Consider the following 15805-nt stretch of genomic DNA (forward strand, 5'->3'; position numbering starts at 1 on the left):
TATGTGATTGTTTTGGCTTTGATTGTTTTGATTTTTCAAGAAAGATTAAATCTTTCGGTTCTTTTCAGTCCCACAACCTGGTGAGCTCTGATACCATGAAGAAAGTTTTAAGCTTTATTCATTCAATCATTCAGAGAGAATGACGGCGCAGCAAAATTGTTTTGAGGGCCTTGCCCTAGGAGGATTCTTTCATTGATATTTATAGCATCATTACAACAATCACACTGTGACGACACACCAAGAACAAGACAAAAGAAAATAGCTAGAATACTCTGTATTATAGAGTATATTACACAAACAAACAAAAGGAAAAAAATATACACCCTGATATACTATGGGTATATTTCTACAAAATTTTATTGCATTAGATTACATAGGAATCTCTAATCAACACTTGAATCCACGAATTATGAATTATGAATCCAAAAAAAAAATGCATTTATATTTTTTGGTATTCAACCTGATTCACCCTTTGGGCTAATCCGGATTCGGAGATCAGTTATAGGTGGTTGAGTTCAAAAAATGCATTTATGTACGTAACTACTACTATAAATCTGTCCAAATAATGATACAAACCACTCCACATTTATTCATAAACCTAATTAAAGATGTTATTAATAACACTTGTAATTTATTTTTGGAAAAAATTGAAAAGAATAATCCCACCTTACGCCCGTCTGCTCAAAATAATTCCACTTTTTCGAATTCCAGAAATAATCCCACCTTGTAACCCCATCTTCCCAAAATGAACCTTTTTACCTTTAACCCGTAAAATAGGTTAGATTTTTTTTCCCCTCTAATCCCTCTTCTCTCACCTCACCCCTTACATATCTGCATCCATGTCAACCACCATTACAACCTCCACACCACCACCTGACCTCCACTCACACCACCACTTAACCTCCACCCAAACAACTTCACGTCTTCACTACACCAACAAAAAATCAATCTCGGTTCTACCCTGCAACCCACAACCTTGCAGCCACCATCTCTCACTCGCAACAACTAACCACCCTCCTCCATCCCGTCGGACCAACATCCTGCTCGCCGGTGCAGTCGAACCCTGTCACCCGCCAGATAACACTAACTCAATCACACGCCACCAATCACCTCCCACTTACCGGATAACACCCAACTCAACCACACGCCACTATTCACCTCCCACTAGCTCGCAAACAGCCCACACAACCCTATGCCTCTCCGCCGTATAACACCCACTACCTCAACCAAACGCCAAAAATCACCAAAACCAACAATGTACTATAGCGGCGTCGCGCCACTAATCAGCCAAACAACAATCCCGATAGCTTTCATTTTGAACAAAAATAGCGCCAGAATATGCAACTCAACCCACAAATCAGCAAAAATCGGGGGTGGAGGTGGTTTTCGTGGGTTGGGTGGGGAGGAGGCTTTTTCGATGTCGATCCCAGACGCCGACCGACTTCCATTTCCTTCTAGTTAAAGTAGGGCTTCGGGTTCAGGGTTAGGTGGGAGTTTCGGGTTGTGATGGTGGTAAGGGGCGGCGGCAGGGGTTGTGATAGTGGTGGACTGGTGGTGATAAAGGGGTGGCGGCAGGGCGGTTGTGATGGTGGTGATAAAGGGGTGGCGGCAGGGGGGTGGTGATGGTGGTGATGAAGAGGGTGGTCGGGGGCTGGGAGAATTTTTTTTATTTTTAAATGTTTTTTAAAATTATTTAAAATTAGGACCAATTAGAAGGTGACAAGTGTCAAGTCACCTTTGTCACCTTCTAACATAGGTTACTAATTTCATAAACCGGTAAAAGGTTCATTTTGGGAAGATGGGGTTACAAGGTAGGATTATTTCTAGAATTCGAAAAGGTGGGATTATTTTGAGCAGATGGGCGAAAATTCGGATTATTCTTTTCAATTTTCCTTTATTTTTTTGAAAGAATAACACTTGTAATTTAAACTTGTACTCCCTCCGTCCCTTTACTTTGCCCCATTGCCAATTTTTGGGTCAAACTTTGAAAACTTTGACCATAAATTACTGTTAATCTATAAAGATAATATTGTCATGTGTTGTCTTGTTAGATTTGTCTCATTGTATATTTTATTAGTGTCATATTTTTATAATTTTTACATGTATGGAAATAAATATATAAACATTTTAAAACGCGTCTTGGAGACCGTGCATAATCAAATGGGGCAAAAAAAAATAGGGACAGAGGTAGTAACAAAGATGATCAAATATACTAATTTTTACTGTACTATTCAATCGTTATTGTTTGGGGAGATAACGATAACGGATAAACGAATGCCGTTAACAACACCTTTTACAGATTACATGGATTGTTATGAGTCTATATTGTAGGAATATGTTCCCTGCCTCAAGCGAGTTTTAGTTTTAATGGAACTAAATTCTAAGCACTAAATTCTTGGTTTTTTTTTTACTACCTCTGTTTCACATTTTTTGCAACTTTAAAGGGTGCACGGACTCCTAGGCAAAATTTGTTTGTGAGTGTAAGATAGAGAGAGAAAAATATGAATGCATGTGATGAGGAGAGAGATAGAAATAAATGACAACCTAAAAAGGAAAGAAAACATTAGTTGCAAATAATGTGTAGCATCCATTTTTAGCAAAAGTTGCAAATAATATGAAATAGGGGTAGTAGTAGTTACCTGAACATATTTTTGTTCCTTAGCAAGTAAACTAGAACTAGGTATTGAAATCAGATGATCAAATCACTTTATCCGATTGAACTACCAGCAAAACTATTTAATATTTTGGGCATAATTATCAAGATTAATCAAGAAACTTAAATTGTATGGTAAATTTTAACCCGACACTTTCGATGAAATGCTAAATGAAGCAATATGGATGAAAATAAACAGAGTTCTCAAGATAGTTGATTAAGTTGAACAAAGTGAACTTTCTGATGTCATTATTGCATTGTTTTTATTACTACATAATAGTCTCGGATTCACAAACATTTGAATCTAGAAAAAACATAAATGTATTTATTTCACTACTAAATCAGTGCTATTACTGGTTTTCAAAAAAAATCAGTCCTAGTACTAGCATAAACCACCCCAGGCCGCATTTATTCATAAACCTAATTGAAGATGGTACTAACGCAACACTTATGAACTTGTAACAAAGATGATCAAATATACTAATTCAACTGTACCAAGATTCAACCGTTACTCTAATTAACTAACTCAATTGTAAAAATTCAACTGCATGTCATACTAACTCACTCAACGCATATACTAACTCAATTGTAATTCCATAGAGATAGTTCAAGCTTGTTGTCTTCTTGACCGCCTTCTCCTTTCTCCTCCACCGCCGCATTCTTGGCCTTCTCCTTCTCCTCCTATCCGCCACCATTTTCTTGTCCTACTGCAGCATTTTTCTTGGCCTTCTTCATCACTGAATGTTCAGAACCTCCACCGAGTTGTATTTCCTTCCTCGCCTCAGGCCCGAGACGTTCCTCCTCCTCCTTCACCATCCGCAGTACTTTGCAGGAAATGGAACAGTACAATGCAGCATTCTTGATGTCAATTCCACAATTTAAACAACCCTCAGCTTTCCTTAGTCTTTTACATGCTTTTGGTTAAATGAAACACACATCCTTCTTACCAAAATAGCGAAAAACCTGTATCCCAGAATCGTCAAAAACATCCTTCACTATATTCTGCATTTCTTTCTTTTTGTAACACAAATCACCCCAATATTTGATTGCTCGAATTACTTTGTGATCTTTGTGACATTTTTTTACACCATTTTTCATGAATGAATCGCCGCCACATGTAAAGCAGAAATAAGCTTTATCTTCGACGTATGCCTTTCCCGTAAGGAAGAATTCTGCATTGATGAAGGCAACAAGTTTATTCATACTAACTTCTTCTGTTTTCTGCATTTTTATTCACTTAATTTTTTATTGGTTTCTTGGTTTTCTAAGGAAATGATGGAGGTTTTAATTTTGAGTTATGCAAATGAAGAGGCAAATTGTTTTCTCGGAATTTCCCTGAAAGGTGTATATATAGAGCATTTGTAATATTTGATCGCTTAAAATGTGTAACACAAATTCCCCTGAAAAAGTTCTGTTTTTATTGAAGATATTGAAAAAAAATGTATTGGAAAAATTGACATTTACTACCAGAAAAAGCACCACGTATCAGATTTACTACCTGTTTTAAAAAATATTTTAAAATACTACCACCATAATTTCCTAAATGTAGAAATAACTACCACTTGCTAACCCCGTTACTGTTTCTGTTTGAGGGGACCACAATAACGGCTAGGTCATGCATCCCCTTTTTAAATATTCTTCCTCAATCTTTTTTGCTCTGAATCTGTTCGTTGCTCAATCTTAAGTAGAAAAATTGCTCCTCATAAAACACAAATTCATTGAAATAATCTTGAAGGGATATCATTGAGGAAGATAATTGGAATTTGGAGATTGAATTTGCGAAGAAACATCAAGGGCGAAAAAGGTATGGTCGCTGTTCAATTTGATGAAATTTGCTCATATCTGATCCAAAGTTAACATTGAGATTAGATTAGATGTAGTGTTTAATAATGTTGTGTTTAGTAAATCGAATTGAAATTGGGCTAATTTGTAGTGAATTGAAGAACAGACAATTTAGGGTTTGTTGGTGAAATTTTAATTGGGGTTTTTTGCTTGGGTGTGTTAATTGTTAAATTGACAGTTTAGGGTTTGAATTAATGTGTTTGGTAATGTAATTGTTTATTAATTTGGTTGATTTGCAGGACAATATGTCTTTAATTAGGAGTTCACCCTCCAAATACAAGAAATGTAACTGTGGCATTCCCATGGCAAGGCTAACCTCATGGACTAGGGAGAACCCTGGAAGAAAGTTTTTGTCCTGCAAGTTTTATGATCCTAACACAGAAACAAGGGGTTGCAAGTGCTTTGAGTGGGTGGATGAAGATGGGAGTGATTGGCAAAAAGAAGTGATTAATCAACTAATCTTGGACAAAAAACTGATGAAGGGTGAGATGAACTCAATGTAAAGAGAAATTGAAGACCTTACTAGCCAGAGAAGGTGCTTGTTGAGTGAGAATGACAATCTCAAAGTGAAGTGCAAAGCTTTGAATGCTGACAGGAAGAAGTACTCAGGGGAAGGGCAACAGAACAGTGCTGGGTGTGGGACTATTGTTGTGGGTGTTGTGTTATGTTTTCTGTTGATGTTTGTAGGTGCTTTAGTGATGCTTTAAAGAAGTGGGCAAATTGAACTTGTAACAACTTTAATTATGAATGAAATAAACAAGTTTTATGAGACAACAAACATACTTGAGCAAGTTTCCAAACATATTTTCATACCATTGCAAAGTTAAGTGTTGCATTGCTTACAAAAACTAGATAATGTCAAGTAGTTGAGGATTACAAACAGAGGTTAAAACTTAAAGTTCAGAATTCACTAAGGCAAAAGCTAATTGTTCTACACCCTTCTTTGTACATAATCAGTTAACTAAACAAGTTAGGCTACTTTCTTTTTGCCCTTTGCTTGCTTCTTGGGGGGGGACTGCTGTTGTTGTTGTAGATGCTTGGGACTGTTGTGTGCATGCAGAAGGCTGCGAGCACATAGGTTGGTGTTGTTGTTGTTTTTTTTTTTGTGGGAAGGACCTGTTGCCAATACTCCTTGGCCCAGAACTTTCTGCAGTCTGTGTTGTTTCATTTTAAAAAAAAAAAAAAAAAAAAAAAAAAAAAAAAAAAAAAGAAGAGAAAAAAGCAGCAATACAGAACAGTTAGTAAGGTTGACAGGTCAGTTTACTCAAAGCAATACACACATATAACTTACATTTCTTGCAGCCCTTTCTGCCTTTTTTCTCCTCTGCTCTTGCAGCCAAGGGGTATTCTGGACAGGCTTGCCACCCTTTTTAGCCTCAGATGTTGATGCTGCTGCTGATGATGGTGGTCGAGTGCTTGGTGCATTACCACAAGTCTTGGCATAATGGCCAAGTTGACCACAGTTCTTGCATCTTTTCTGAGTCTTAGGGGCCTTAGGTTCTTTGCTTTGTCCTGCACCCTCTCCCTTTTCTCCCTTTTCCAGCTTCCTCTTCTTAGATTTAGGCCTCCCTGGCATAACTCTAACTGGAGGAGGGAGCGGTTGTGGCATGTCAATTTTCACCCAATGCTTTGGCCCTGTCATAGGCTTTATAGCATCTTGATAGGCTAGAATGTAGGTTGCCCTGCTGTAATATTCATCAACATAGTCATCTGGATCTATCCTTTTGTCTAGAATACATGCAAAAGCATGTACACAAGGAATTCCAGTCAACTGCCAATGATAACAACTGCATGTTCTTTGATGCAGGTCAACCACCACTTTATCCCCATTCAACTCAACCTCATAATTGTCCCCTCTAGATAGTTAGACAATGCAATACCTAGCAACATTTTACATTCTCTCAAACACCTTAGCCACATAAGGAGTATTCTTCCCTTCCATTTTCTCCCATTTCTCACTATTCCTTTTCATCATATATTTTCTCATCCACTCCATTTGAGTGAGAATGGGTTTATCTCTAGCATCCTTAATCACAGCATTAAATGTTTCACATACATTGTTCAATATCATGTTTGACTTGCAAAAATCAGAAAATGCATGCCTACTCTAATGTTGTGCTGGTATATTTGCCAAGTATTCATATGCATCTTCTGATAAAAACCTTATGGACTCCATGGCTACCTCAAAATCAAACTACCATGACAAAAATGCAAAATAAAACACAAACTTAGAAGCAGAACAGAACACGGCACCAAGCATATAATAGATCAAACAAGAGAGCAAACAACAAACCACCAACACACAGCACCAAGTACAGAATCAGAACCGAATACTTACCAGAGTAGTGGCTCTAGCTGCATTCTAGAAGAGTTCCTTGAAGGTTAAACCAGTATACTGGAGCTTGAAATTAGCCCAGATGTGTCTCACACAATATCTCTTCTCAGCCATTGAAACAAGCTGTTCAAAAGCCTCCAGCAGACCCTAAAAAAAAGACAATATAACAATGATCAAAAGGTTTAGTTCAAATGTTAAAGAATGATCAAAAGAGAGAGAAGAAGAAAAAAAGTGCAAGGAAATTACCTTCTGTCTATCTGACATGAAAGTCAGACCCAAACCCTCAGCCACATCACCAACATCATTCTTCAAACACTCCAAAAACCATCCCCAAGTTTCTTTGTTTTCCACCTCAACTGTTGCCCATGCAAATAGAAATATTTGATTATTTCCATCCTTCCCTACAGCTACCAGTATTTGACCTGGATATGAGCCCTTTAGATAACATCCATCAAGACCAATCAGAGGCCTACACCCTTTGTTAAACCCACTTCTCAAAGGTGACAAGCAGCAGTACATCCTTAAGAACAGTGGTGGTTCTGGTTTATCAACTCCCTCAACAACTATATACACTTTACACTCAGGATTGTATTTGAGCACTGCTTTGCCATAATCTTATACCCTAGCATACTGCTCTGAAGCAGACCCATATATCATCAACTTAGCCCTAGCTCTTGCTAACCATGCTTTGCCATATCCAACTTCTATTCCCAAATCATTCAACACCCTAGCCCTAAAACTCTTCATTTTCCAAGTTGGATTAACTCTCCACTCCTCAACATACTTTTTAGCTAAGAATTCAGCTGTCACACATGTATTCATCTTTGTCCTCATACACCTGTGCTTAAGTCTCAACTCTTTCTTACTTCATCACTACATGTGCATAGTGGCAAGTTACTCCTCTTAGAATTCCACTCACAATTACACCTCCTTCTGCAGAAAGTAGTAATCCTTTTCCCTCCATTGTGCATGTAGTAGAACTCATACCTGTTTTCTATAGCATGTGTCCTCAAGGCCTTCCTTAACACACCAACATTGCTGAACTTGAGCTTCTCAACTAAGACCATTGGCTTCTTGAAGTCTGTGTCTTCCCTGAACCAGGGACTAGTATCTTCTTCTTCATCTGAACCATTCAGACTCCTCAGCTCATCTGAGTCACTCCCCTCTACTTATAGCTCAAGATCCTTGCATCCAATGTCTTGCCCTAGTTGTTTAAGCTTCTTCTCTGAGTAGTGAACAACATGCAAAGTCCTTTCAACCTCTCCCACTAAACCCTGTCTTGTTTGTATATGCCAATTTTCTTGATCCTCTTCACTGCCACCTACATCCTCTTCACCAGCCTTCCAGTCTATATCCAGATCACTAACATCTGATGAAGATGAGGATCCTGTTTCTGTTCCAGTTTCATCACCCTTAAAAAGCTTCCTCTTACAGACTTTCAAAGCTTTCCTTTTATCTTTTCCCTTCCCCTTCTCACTTACACCACTCACACCCTGCCCCTATGCACAGTCTTTGGTAAATCTAGGGCTTCTCCTCACCACACCCTGAATTGGCTTCCTAGGTTTCAGTTTAGGTTTAGGCAAACAAGTTATTTTGGCTCAATCTCAGAATACTTGTTGAACCTTGGGCTCCTCCTGCAAACAGGTATAATGCTCATATGTGGGCTCTTTTTGGATTCTGATGGGCCTTTTATGTTTGAGCAGTTTTGTGTGTGAGATGGATTGTTGTGTGATGGGTTTGAACTAGAAGGTTGAGATCCATTAACATTTTGTTTTAGGTCATTTGGATTAGAATTAGGTGGCTGTGATCCAGATGCAGATGGGTTGGATGTGGTTGGGTTATCCAAAATAACCTCAGGAGGGTGATACATGTCCCACTCTTCCAACCCCACAGTTTGAAACAGCTCCACATGCCCCTCACTGTGTTTGGACTCTAAAAAGTCCCTAACATCATCATCATTGGCAATCCTTCTCTTCCCAGTATCCCAAGTCTTCCCTCTCTCCTTAAACCACAAACTATAAATTTCAGCAACTTCCCACCCCATACCTATAAATCCTTCACTACAAAGATACCTTAAGTAACTCACACTCCTCACAAAGGACACAGGGACAACATACTTCCAATACACAACCCCACCTTCATAAACCAAATACTTCCTCCCCCTACGATACTTTTCAACAAACCCTCCAAATAATCTAAGCTCCATGTCAATAGTTTCTTCCTCACCATCCATTTTATTCTACAATTAAAGCAAGTGAAACAACATACAACAAATCAATTTATAATTCACACATCAAATTCCACAAATTAAGACCAATTAACAATTATAAACAACAACACATCATAACACATGACAGTACACCCACACAAGATTAATTGCTAATTAAGAGATTAAATTAATCAAAGCGCGCAACTCTAGGGTTTACTATCAACTATTCTGCCTAAATTGCCCAAATTGAACATAATATATTGCAATTAAACCACCATTGATGCTTTGCTGGACCACAACAAGTACGAAAAAGGGTTCTTACCTGTCAAATGTTGGCGGAGAATCTTCAACCTTCCACTTCAGCAATGGTGATGACAGTGTTCCCAGGTGGACCTTCTCTTCCACTCAGAATCTGACACGAACATAAACCCTAGATCTGAGGATAAGATAGTGTAAGAGAGAGAAAGAGATTCGTGGTCAAAAAGAGGTAAAAAAAAAATTCAATGCTGTGAATAATGGAGGTTGAGAGTATTGAATGGGAAGAGATAGAAAGAGACAGAGAAGTTAAAGAAAGAGAAGGGTAGTTAGAGAGAGAGGTAGTTAATAAGGTGGGCCCCCACTAACGGCATATTGACAGATTCCGTCAAATGGTAGTTATTCATACAGTTAGGGAATTATGGTGGTAGTAATATAAAATTTTTTTTAAATGGGTAATAAATGTGATACATGGTAATTTTGGTGGTATTAAATATCAAATTTTCCAAATGTATTCTGAATTTCCTTATTGTTTTCGCCTTTTTTAAATGGTGTTAATTTCTTTGTTCACCAATTAGTAACAATATTAAATTATTTACTCCCTTCGTTTCATAATGTTAGACCCATATACTATTTTGGGCGTTTCAAAAAGATATACCCATATTGAATATATTTCATTTATAACTTGATTTTTTTTGGAATTAATAAGTTGTGAATTGATGACATGACACATGACTCTAAGTATGGAAATCTTTACCTTAAATTATACAATTATGACTTGTGCTTTCCTAATAAAAAATTTAAAAAGTTAAATAATGTAAACTAATTATGAATTATGTTGTACTTTAATGTTAGATTCCAAATATATTTCTTTTCTTATTTTATGTGATTGATTCCATATGGGACTAACATTTTGAAACGGAGGGAGTATAATTTATTACATTGAATTAAAATTTAATACATCTAATCATCAATTGATTTATTTATTCTTTTTACTAATTTGCATTAAAAATGTAGTAGAATTGATAACATATCGCATTATTATTATTTCAAAATTTGGATTAATTCAATGGTAATGTGCGCAGTTGTAAACATAGTAATAGAACTAGTTTTGGCTAATACTCTGCCGCAACTTTCTTCCGTTTTCTTGCCTTTATTCTTCACTGATGACTGATCAGAACCTCGATCAAGGCCTACGAGCAACTCCAATGGTAAGCTAATTAACAAATTAGATTGTTATGCCACATAAGATAACAAGTTAATCTCTTTTGTAGCTAATTTGTGCTCCCTAGCTACAACCATACAAATGGTTAAGCTAATAGCTAAGGAATTTTATAAATTACAAGCGAGTTCCTACCTACAACCATTAGAGTTGCTCTAAGAAGTAGTTGCTATTTTAATTTTCTTTTATTGTTCTCTTCTTTATATTTTTATGTTCTTTTAACTAGTTCATCATTAAAAAAAACTACTACCAAACTCTGTTTTTCTTATGCTCCATTTGTCCATAATTACATATATATCTAGCGTTGTTATGAGTCTATATTGTAGGAATATGTTCCCTGCCTCGAGCGAGTTTTAGTTTTAATCGAACCATAAAGCACTATATTCTTTGTTCTTTTTAGTAGTAGTTACTTGAACATATTTTTGTTCCTGAGCACGTAAACTAAAATTGAGTATTGAAATTAAATGATCAAATCACTTTCTCCAATTGAATTGCCAACAAAATTAATTAATCTTTTGGGTAAAATTATCAAGATTGATCAAGAAACTTACACTGTATTGTGATTTATAGTTTTTATTGCGACTCTTTTGATGAAACGCTAAATGAAGCAGCATTTATGGACGAAAATAAACAGAGATGTCAAGATAGTTGAACAAATTGAACTTTATAAAAACTCTAAAAGATGATAAAAATTGAAAACTTACGAAATATGTTATTATTGCATTGTCTTTATTACTACAAGTACATAATAGTCTCTGATTCACTTACATTTGAATCCAGAAAAAACTACTAAATCAGTCTTATTACTAACATAAACCACCCACATCATATCATATAACTAATATATAAAGCTAAACTTTTAGCCAAATCGCGAGATAGCAACACTTGGCGTTCTAATTTTTCGCCAAGTGTCGTGCCACGTCGGATAGATTTAAATAGATTTCATGAGATAAAAAAGTTAGTTTAGAATTTTATTTGGATAGAAATTTAGGATAAAATTGTTAATTTAGAGTTTTATTTTTGATAAAATACTAATATTTAAGATGTACAAATTAAATTATAATTTTATTAAAAAGAAATAATTAGATTACAATTCTTAAAACTAATAATATTAATTTATTTTTTAATACCATAATATTTTTTGGAGCGGAGGAAATAGTTCAAAGTGTAAAACATCCCTTTATAATACTTCACAATCTAATATACTAATCGGTTAAAATAATATACTTAACAATCTAATAGAATTTTATTACTATGTAGACCTGTCAATTGAGGTCAGGTCATGAGTCATCTCAGATTGGGTCACTTCAGTTTAAAAGTCAAGAAATATTCAACCCTTGTCCAAAGTTTTGGGTTCGGGTCAACCCAATGGACTTTGAACATTTATTTTATTTGATTTATTTTTTGCTAATTTTTTATTTTTTTTAATGTATTAAATCAAACATTTCCACCAACATTATTATTAGTCATTACATGCCTACTAAATTCCAAATTATCACAAAAGCACATCACTAATTTGTATTAATGATATATTTTTTTAAATTTGACATATAAATTAAAAATTTATCTTAAAATTCAGTAAACAACCCGAGCATCGCACGGGCACAAAACTAGTAACTAATATATAAAACTAAACTTTTAGCCAAGTCACGAGGCAGCGACACTTGGCGTTTCAACTTTTTGCCAAGTTTCGTGCCCAGTGGTGGATCTAGGGGGGTACATAGAGTTACAGCTGTACCCCCATTTCGCCAAAAAAAAAAAAAAAAAAAAAAAAAAAAAAAAAAAAAAAAAACCTGATACAAAAAGAAACCGCCTGACCTAATAGGCAATCTCTTAGGTACTGTTATCGAAGTTAGCTTCCTTCTTCTGGTAGCTAGGATATAACCTCGAATTGTTAAGGAGCCTTCGAAGTCCGCCACAACAACATAAATAGTGCGCCATTTTTGTATTAAATTCTAAGAGACCGCCTATTTTAAAACTAGTCTTAGGCGATCTCTTAGGTGATATGTATTCCACAGTAGTGCTTTTGAACAAAGAGATTTGTTGTTACAATAACAGGTCTCTTAGGTGATATTGTTTATTTTTCCAGAGCAGATTTGTACTTTTGATCAAAGAGATCTATTGTTACCATAACAGGTTTCTTAAACAATCTATTTTTAAAAATATACTTCATATTTCGTTACTCAATTATAAGCCTTGTTGTCGGAAGATAGGGTGTTTAGTACACGCAAATACTAATACAATAGTTAAATGATTTATTAACTCAAAATTTAGTTTACAAAAAATTATTACACTCCACATATTACTTTGTATTTTGTAATTTTTTTTTATTAAACTTAATTTCGTACCCCCATTCCCCAAATCCTGGATCCGCCACTGGTCGTGCCACGTTGGATAGATTTTAATAAACTTCCTAATATAAAAAAAATTTAGTTTAGAATTCTATTTGAATAGAATTTTAGGATAAAATTGTTAGTTTAGATTTTATTTACGATAAAATACCAATATTTTAGATGTACAAATTGAATTAAAATTTTATTCAAAAAAATTATTAGATTATAATTCTCAAAAACCATCATATAAATTTATTTTTTTATATTATAATATTTTTTAGAGCGAAAGAAGTAGTTCAAAGCGTAAAACATCCATTTATAATATATATAATAATCGGTTAAAATAATATACTTTACAATCTAATAGAATTTTATTAATATGTAGACCTGTCAATTAGAGTCGGATCATAAGTCATCTCGGATTGGGTCACTTCAGGTTACGAGTCAAGAAATGTTCAACCCTTGCCTAAAGTTTTGGATTTCGGGTCAATCCAATGGGCTTTGAACTTTATTTTATTTAATTTTTTTTTTTTTTGCTAATTTTTTTTTTAATGTATTAAATCGAAAATTTCCACCAACATTATTATTAGTCATTATATGCCTACTAGATAGCAAATCATCACAAAAGCACATCAATTCCTAACTAATTTTGTATCAATGATATATTTTAAAATTTGATATATAGACTAAAAATTTATTTTAAAATTCAATAAATAATCCGGGCATCGAACGGGCACAAAACTAGTTTATTCATAAACCTAATCAAAGATGTACTAAAACAACAAAGATAGATGATCAAATATACTAATTCAATGTATGTAACTTTCAATCTTCATACTAGCTCACTACAAATTCTTAAATGGACCTGGTTCACATTAATTTATTGTGGACCACCAATGTTAGAGACAATTTGATTGTTTTGTTAATAAAAAAAAATTCACTATATTAAAAAAAAAAAGGTTATTATGTTGAAATAAAAGGTAGTGTGTCATAAGCTATAAGAGGTTAATTAATTTTTTTAATGAAATTTTTAATACAATGGTCAATATGAATAATAAACACCACTATGTTAAAATTAAGTCACTATTCAACATAATGTCGTACTTTAAGTTCATAATAACATTAAAGGTCGCACAAGTTTTAAAAAAGGTTACTATGTTAAAAATAAGGTTACTATATTAAAATTAAGGGTCACTATGTTGAATTTAATGTCAGTTACATATACATAAATATTAGGTCCACAATAATATTATTGTGGATCAGGTTCACGCAAGATTTTTTGCTCACTCACTCAGCTGACTTACTAACAAACTAACTCAACTGACTTACTAACAGACTAACTAACTCAACTGAATTATTAATAGACTAACAGTCAATCTTGATTCTGATCAGATGATTTCTAGCCGGAAAAAACAGAAACCCAGAGATCTTGTTCAGGCTTCTCCACCTCTTCCTGATTGTCGTCGATCTGCTCAACCGCCTTCTCCTTTCTCCTCCGGCGCCACATTCCTGGCCTTCTTCATCACTGATTGTTCAGAAATTTCACCGAGTTCTATCTCTTTCCTCTTGTTCTTGGCCTTGTTCATCAGTGATAGTTTAATTTTATTCTAATACATGTACATAGTATAAAACTACCTTGTACAAAACTTTCCTAATACAAAATAACGGGAAGTCTAGAACTATATACACACGAAGGGTGTGTGGAATTTGAGTGTGGCGGCCATTCTAGCTATCAACTTTAAGTTGAATCCCAATTATTAGTTGGTATATTAAGAGATGTGGTAATTGAATCAGACCCTAGTGTATACCCCTTATTAGGACACACCATGGGTGTGTGGCTGTGTTGCTCTTGGAGTTGTCAAATGCCTCGTAACATACTTAAATTCAAGAACATGTAAGTCGAGTGATTTATAAGTCATAATTCTACTCATACGTGAAAAGGTGCTCTTAATTAGTTGGTTTTCTAATAGGTGCAATCCCTTCTGCCCATTCAGAAGATGTAAACAAGATAGAACCGAATCTAAATTAATAAGCTTGATAAAACTAAATTACACCTTAATAAAAAGTTCATGTACGAGTACGTTGACAAATTGCTATGTGATGGAGATTTCTTGATCAATCATATGAATGATTTCTTGATGTCAGTATGACATTAATATCGTATTATAACTATAAGCCTTTTTTTTTATTATTATTATTTTTTTTTTTTTTATTAACACACCTAATTGCATGTAATTTATACGTATGTAGTATTTAGAAAATCTGAAATAAAGGTAAGTACTTGACTGCTTGTTACAATAGGCCAAATCTAATTACTTTTATCTAGCTTTGTTTCGAAAATGTAGTGACTTCTTACTTGTTTTTAATAGTTACATTAACTTATGGAGATTTTGATAGTCACTTCAACATAAAATCAAATGACCAAACCACTCAAGAAAGTTTAATAATCTTCTGGGCAAAATTATCAAGATTACTCATAAACAAGAAAACAATTTAACACTAACACAACTATTACAAAGAAATGCTTAATGAATCGATTACTCAAGAAAATTGAAAGTAATAAACCAAACTTGCAGTATTGCAATAACAATAACACCATATATCGTGTTTGATTAATAATTGAACACCGTATTTCATTGTTTTTTATCAATTGTGAATCCAACATTTAACAACAAAATCAGTCTTAATACAGACATAAACCACCCCAGATTTATTCATCATAAACCTAATTAAAGATGATACTAACATAAACTTGTAACAAAGATAACCAAATATACTAATTCTACTGTATCAAGATTCAACCATCACACTAATTAACCAACTCAATTGTAAGATTCAACTGTCATACTAACTAACTCAACTGTAAAATTCAACTGTCATACTAACTAATAACTCAGCTACATATGCTGATCTGATAGAAAACAGAACTCCTCAACAAGACAGAGCTAGTTCAAGC

General features: G+C 34.6%; 1 protein-coding gene across 1 annotated transcript; it reads right to left on the bottom strand.

Annotated features, from left to right (window-relative positions):
• Nucleotides 1–5759: 5759 nt before the first annotated feature.
• On the bottom strand, nt 5760–7897 carry LOC145588847 (uncharacterized). The gene is made up of 8 exons (XM_081645445.1): nt 7818–7897; nt 7462–7668; nt 7077–7320; nt 6924–6977; nt 6834–6857; nt 6627–6689; nt 6405–6521; nt 5760–6266 (listed from the first exon to the last, which is right to left on the bottom strand). The coding sequence occupies exons 1-8, from the start codon at nt 7895–7897 to the stop codon at nt 5760–5762; spliced, it is 1296 nt and encodes a 431-aa protein (XP_081501571.1).
• Nucleotides 7898–15805: the final 7908 nt, after the last annotated feature.

This window comes from Chenopodium album, chromosome 17 (assembly GCF_948465745.1).
Source record: "Chenopodium album chromosome 17, dcCheAlbu1.1, whole genome shotgun sequence".
NCBI classification, from domain to species: Eukaryota; Viridiplantae; Streptophyta; class Magnoliopsida; order Caryophyllales; family Amaranthaceae; genus Chenopodium; species Chenopodium album.

What these genes read in the sequence shown, in the direction of transcription:
- LOC145588847 (XM_081645445.1), bottom strand. Translation starts at nt 7,897, where the DNA reads ATGGTCTTAGTTGAGAAGCTCAAGTTCAGCAATGTTGGTGTGTTAAGG. An exon ending in CAGCTAGAGCCACTACTCTG is followed by an intron (nt 6,690 to 6,833) that starts GTAAGTATTCGG and finishes TTGTCATGGTAG; the next exon opens with TTTGATTTTGAGGTAGCCAT. An exon ending in AAGATGCATATGAATACTTG is followed by an intron (nt 6,522 to 6,626) that starts GCAAATATACCA and finishes GCTGTGATTAAG; the next exon opens with GATGCTAGAGATAAACCCAT.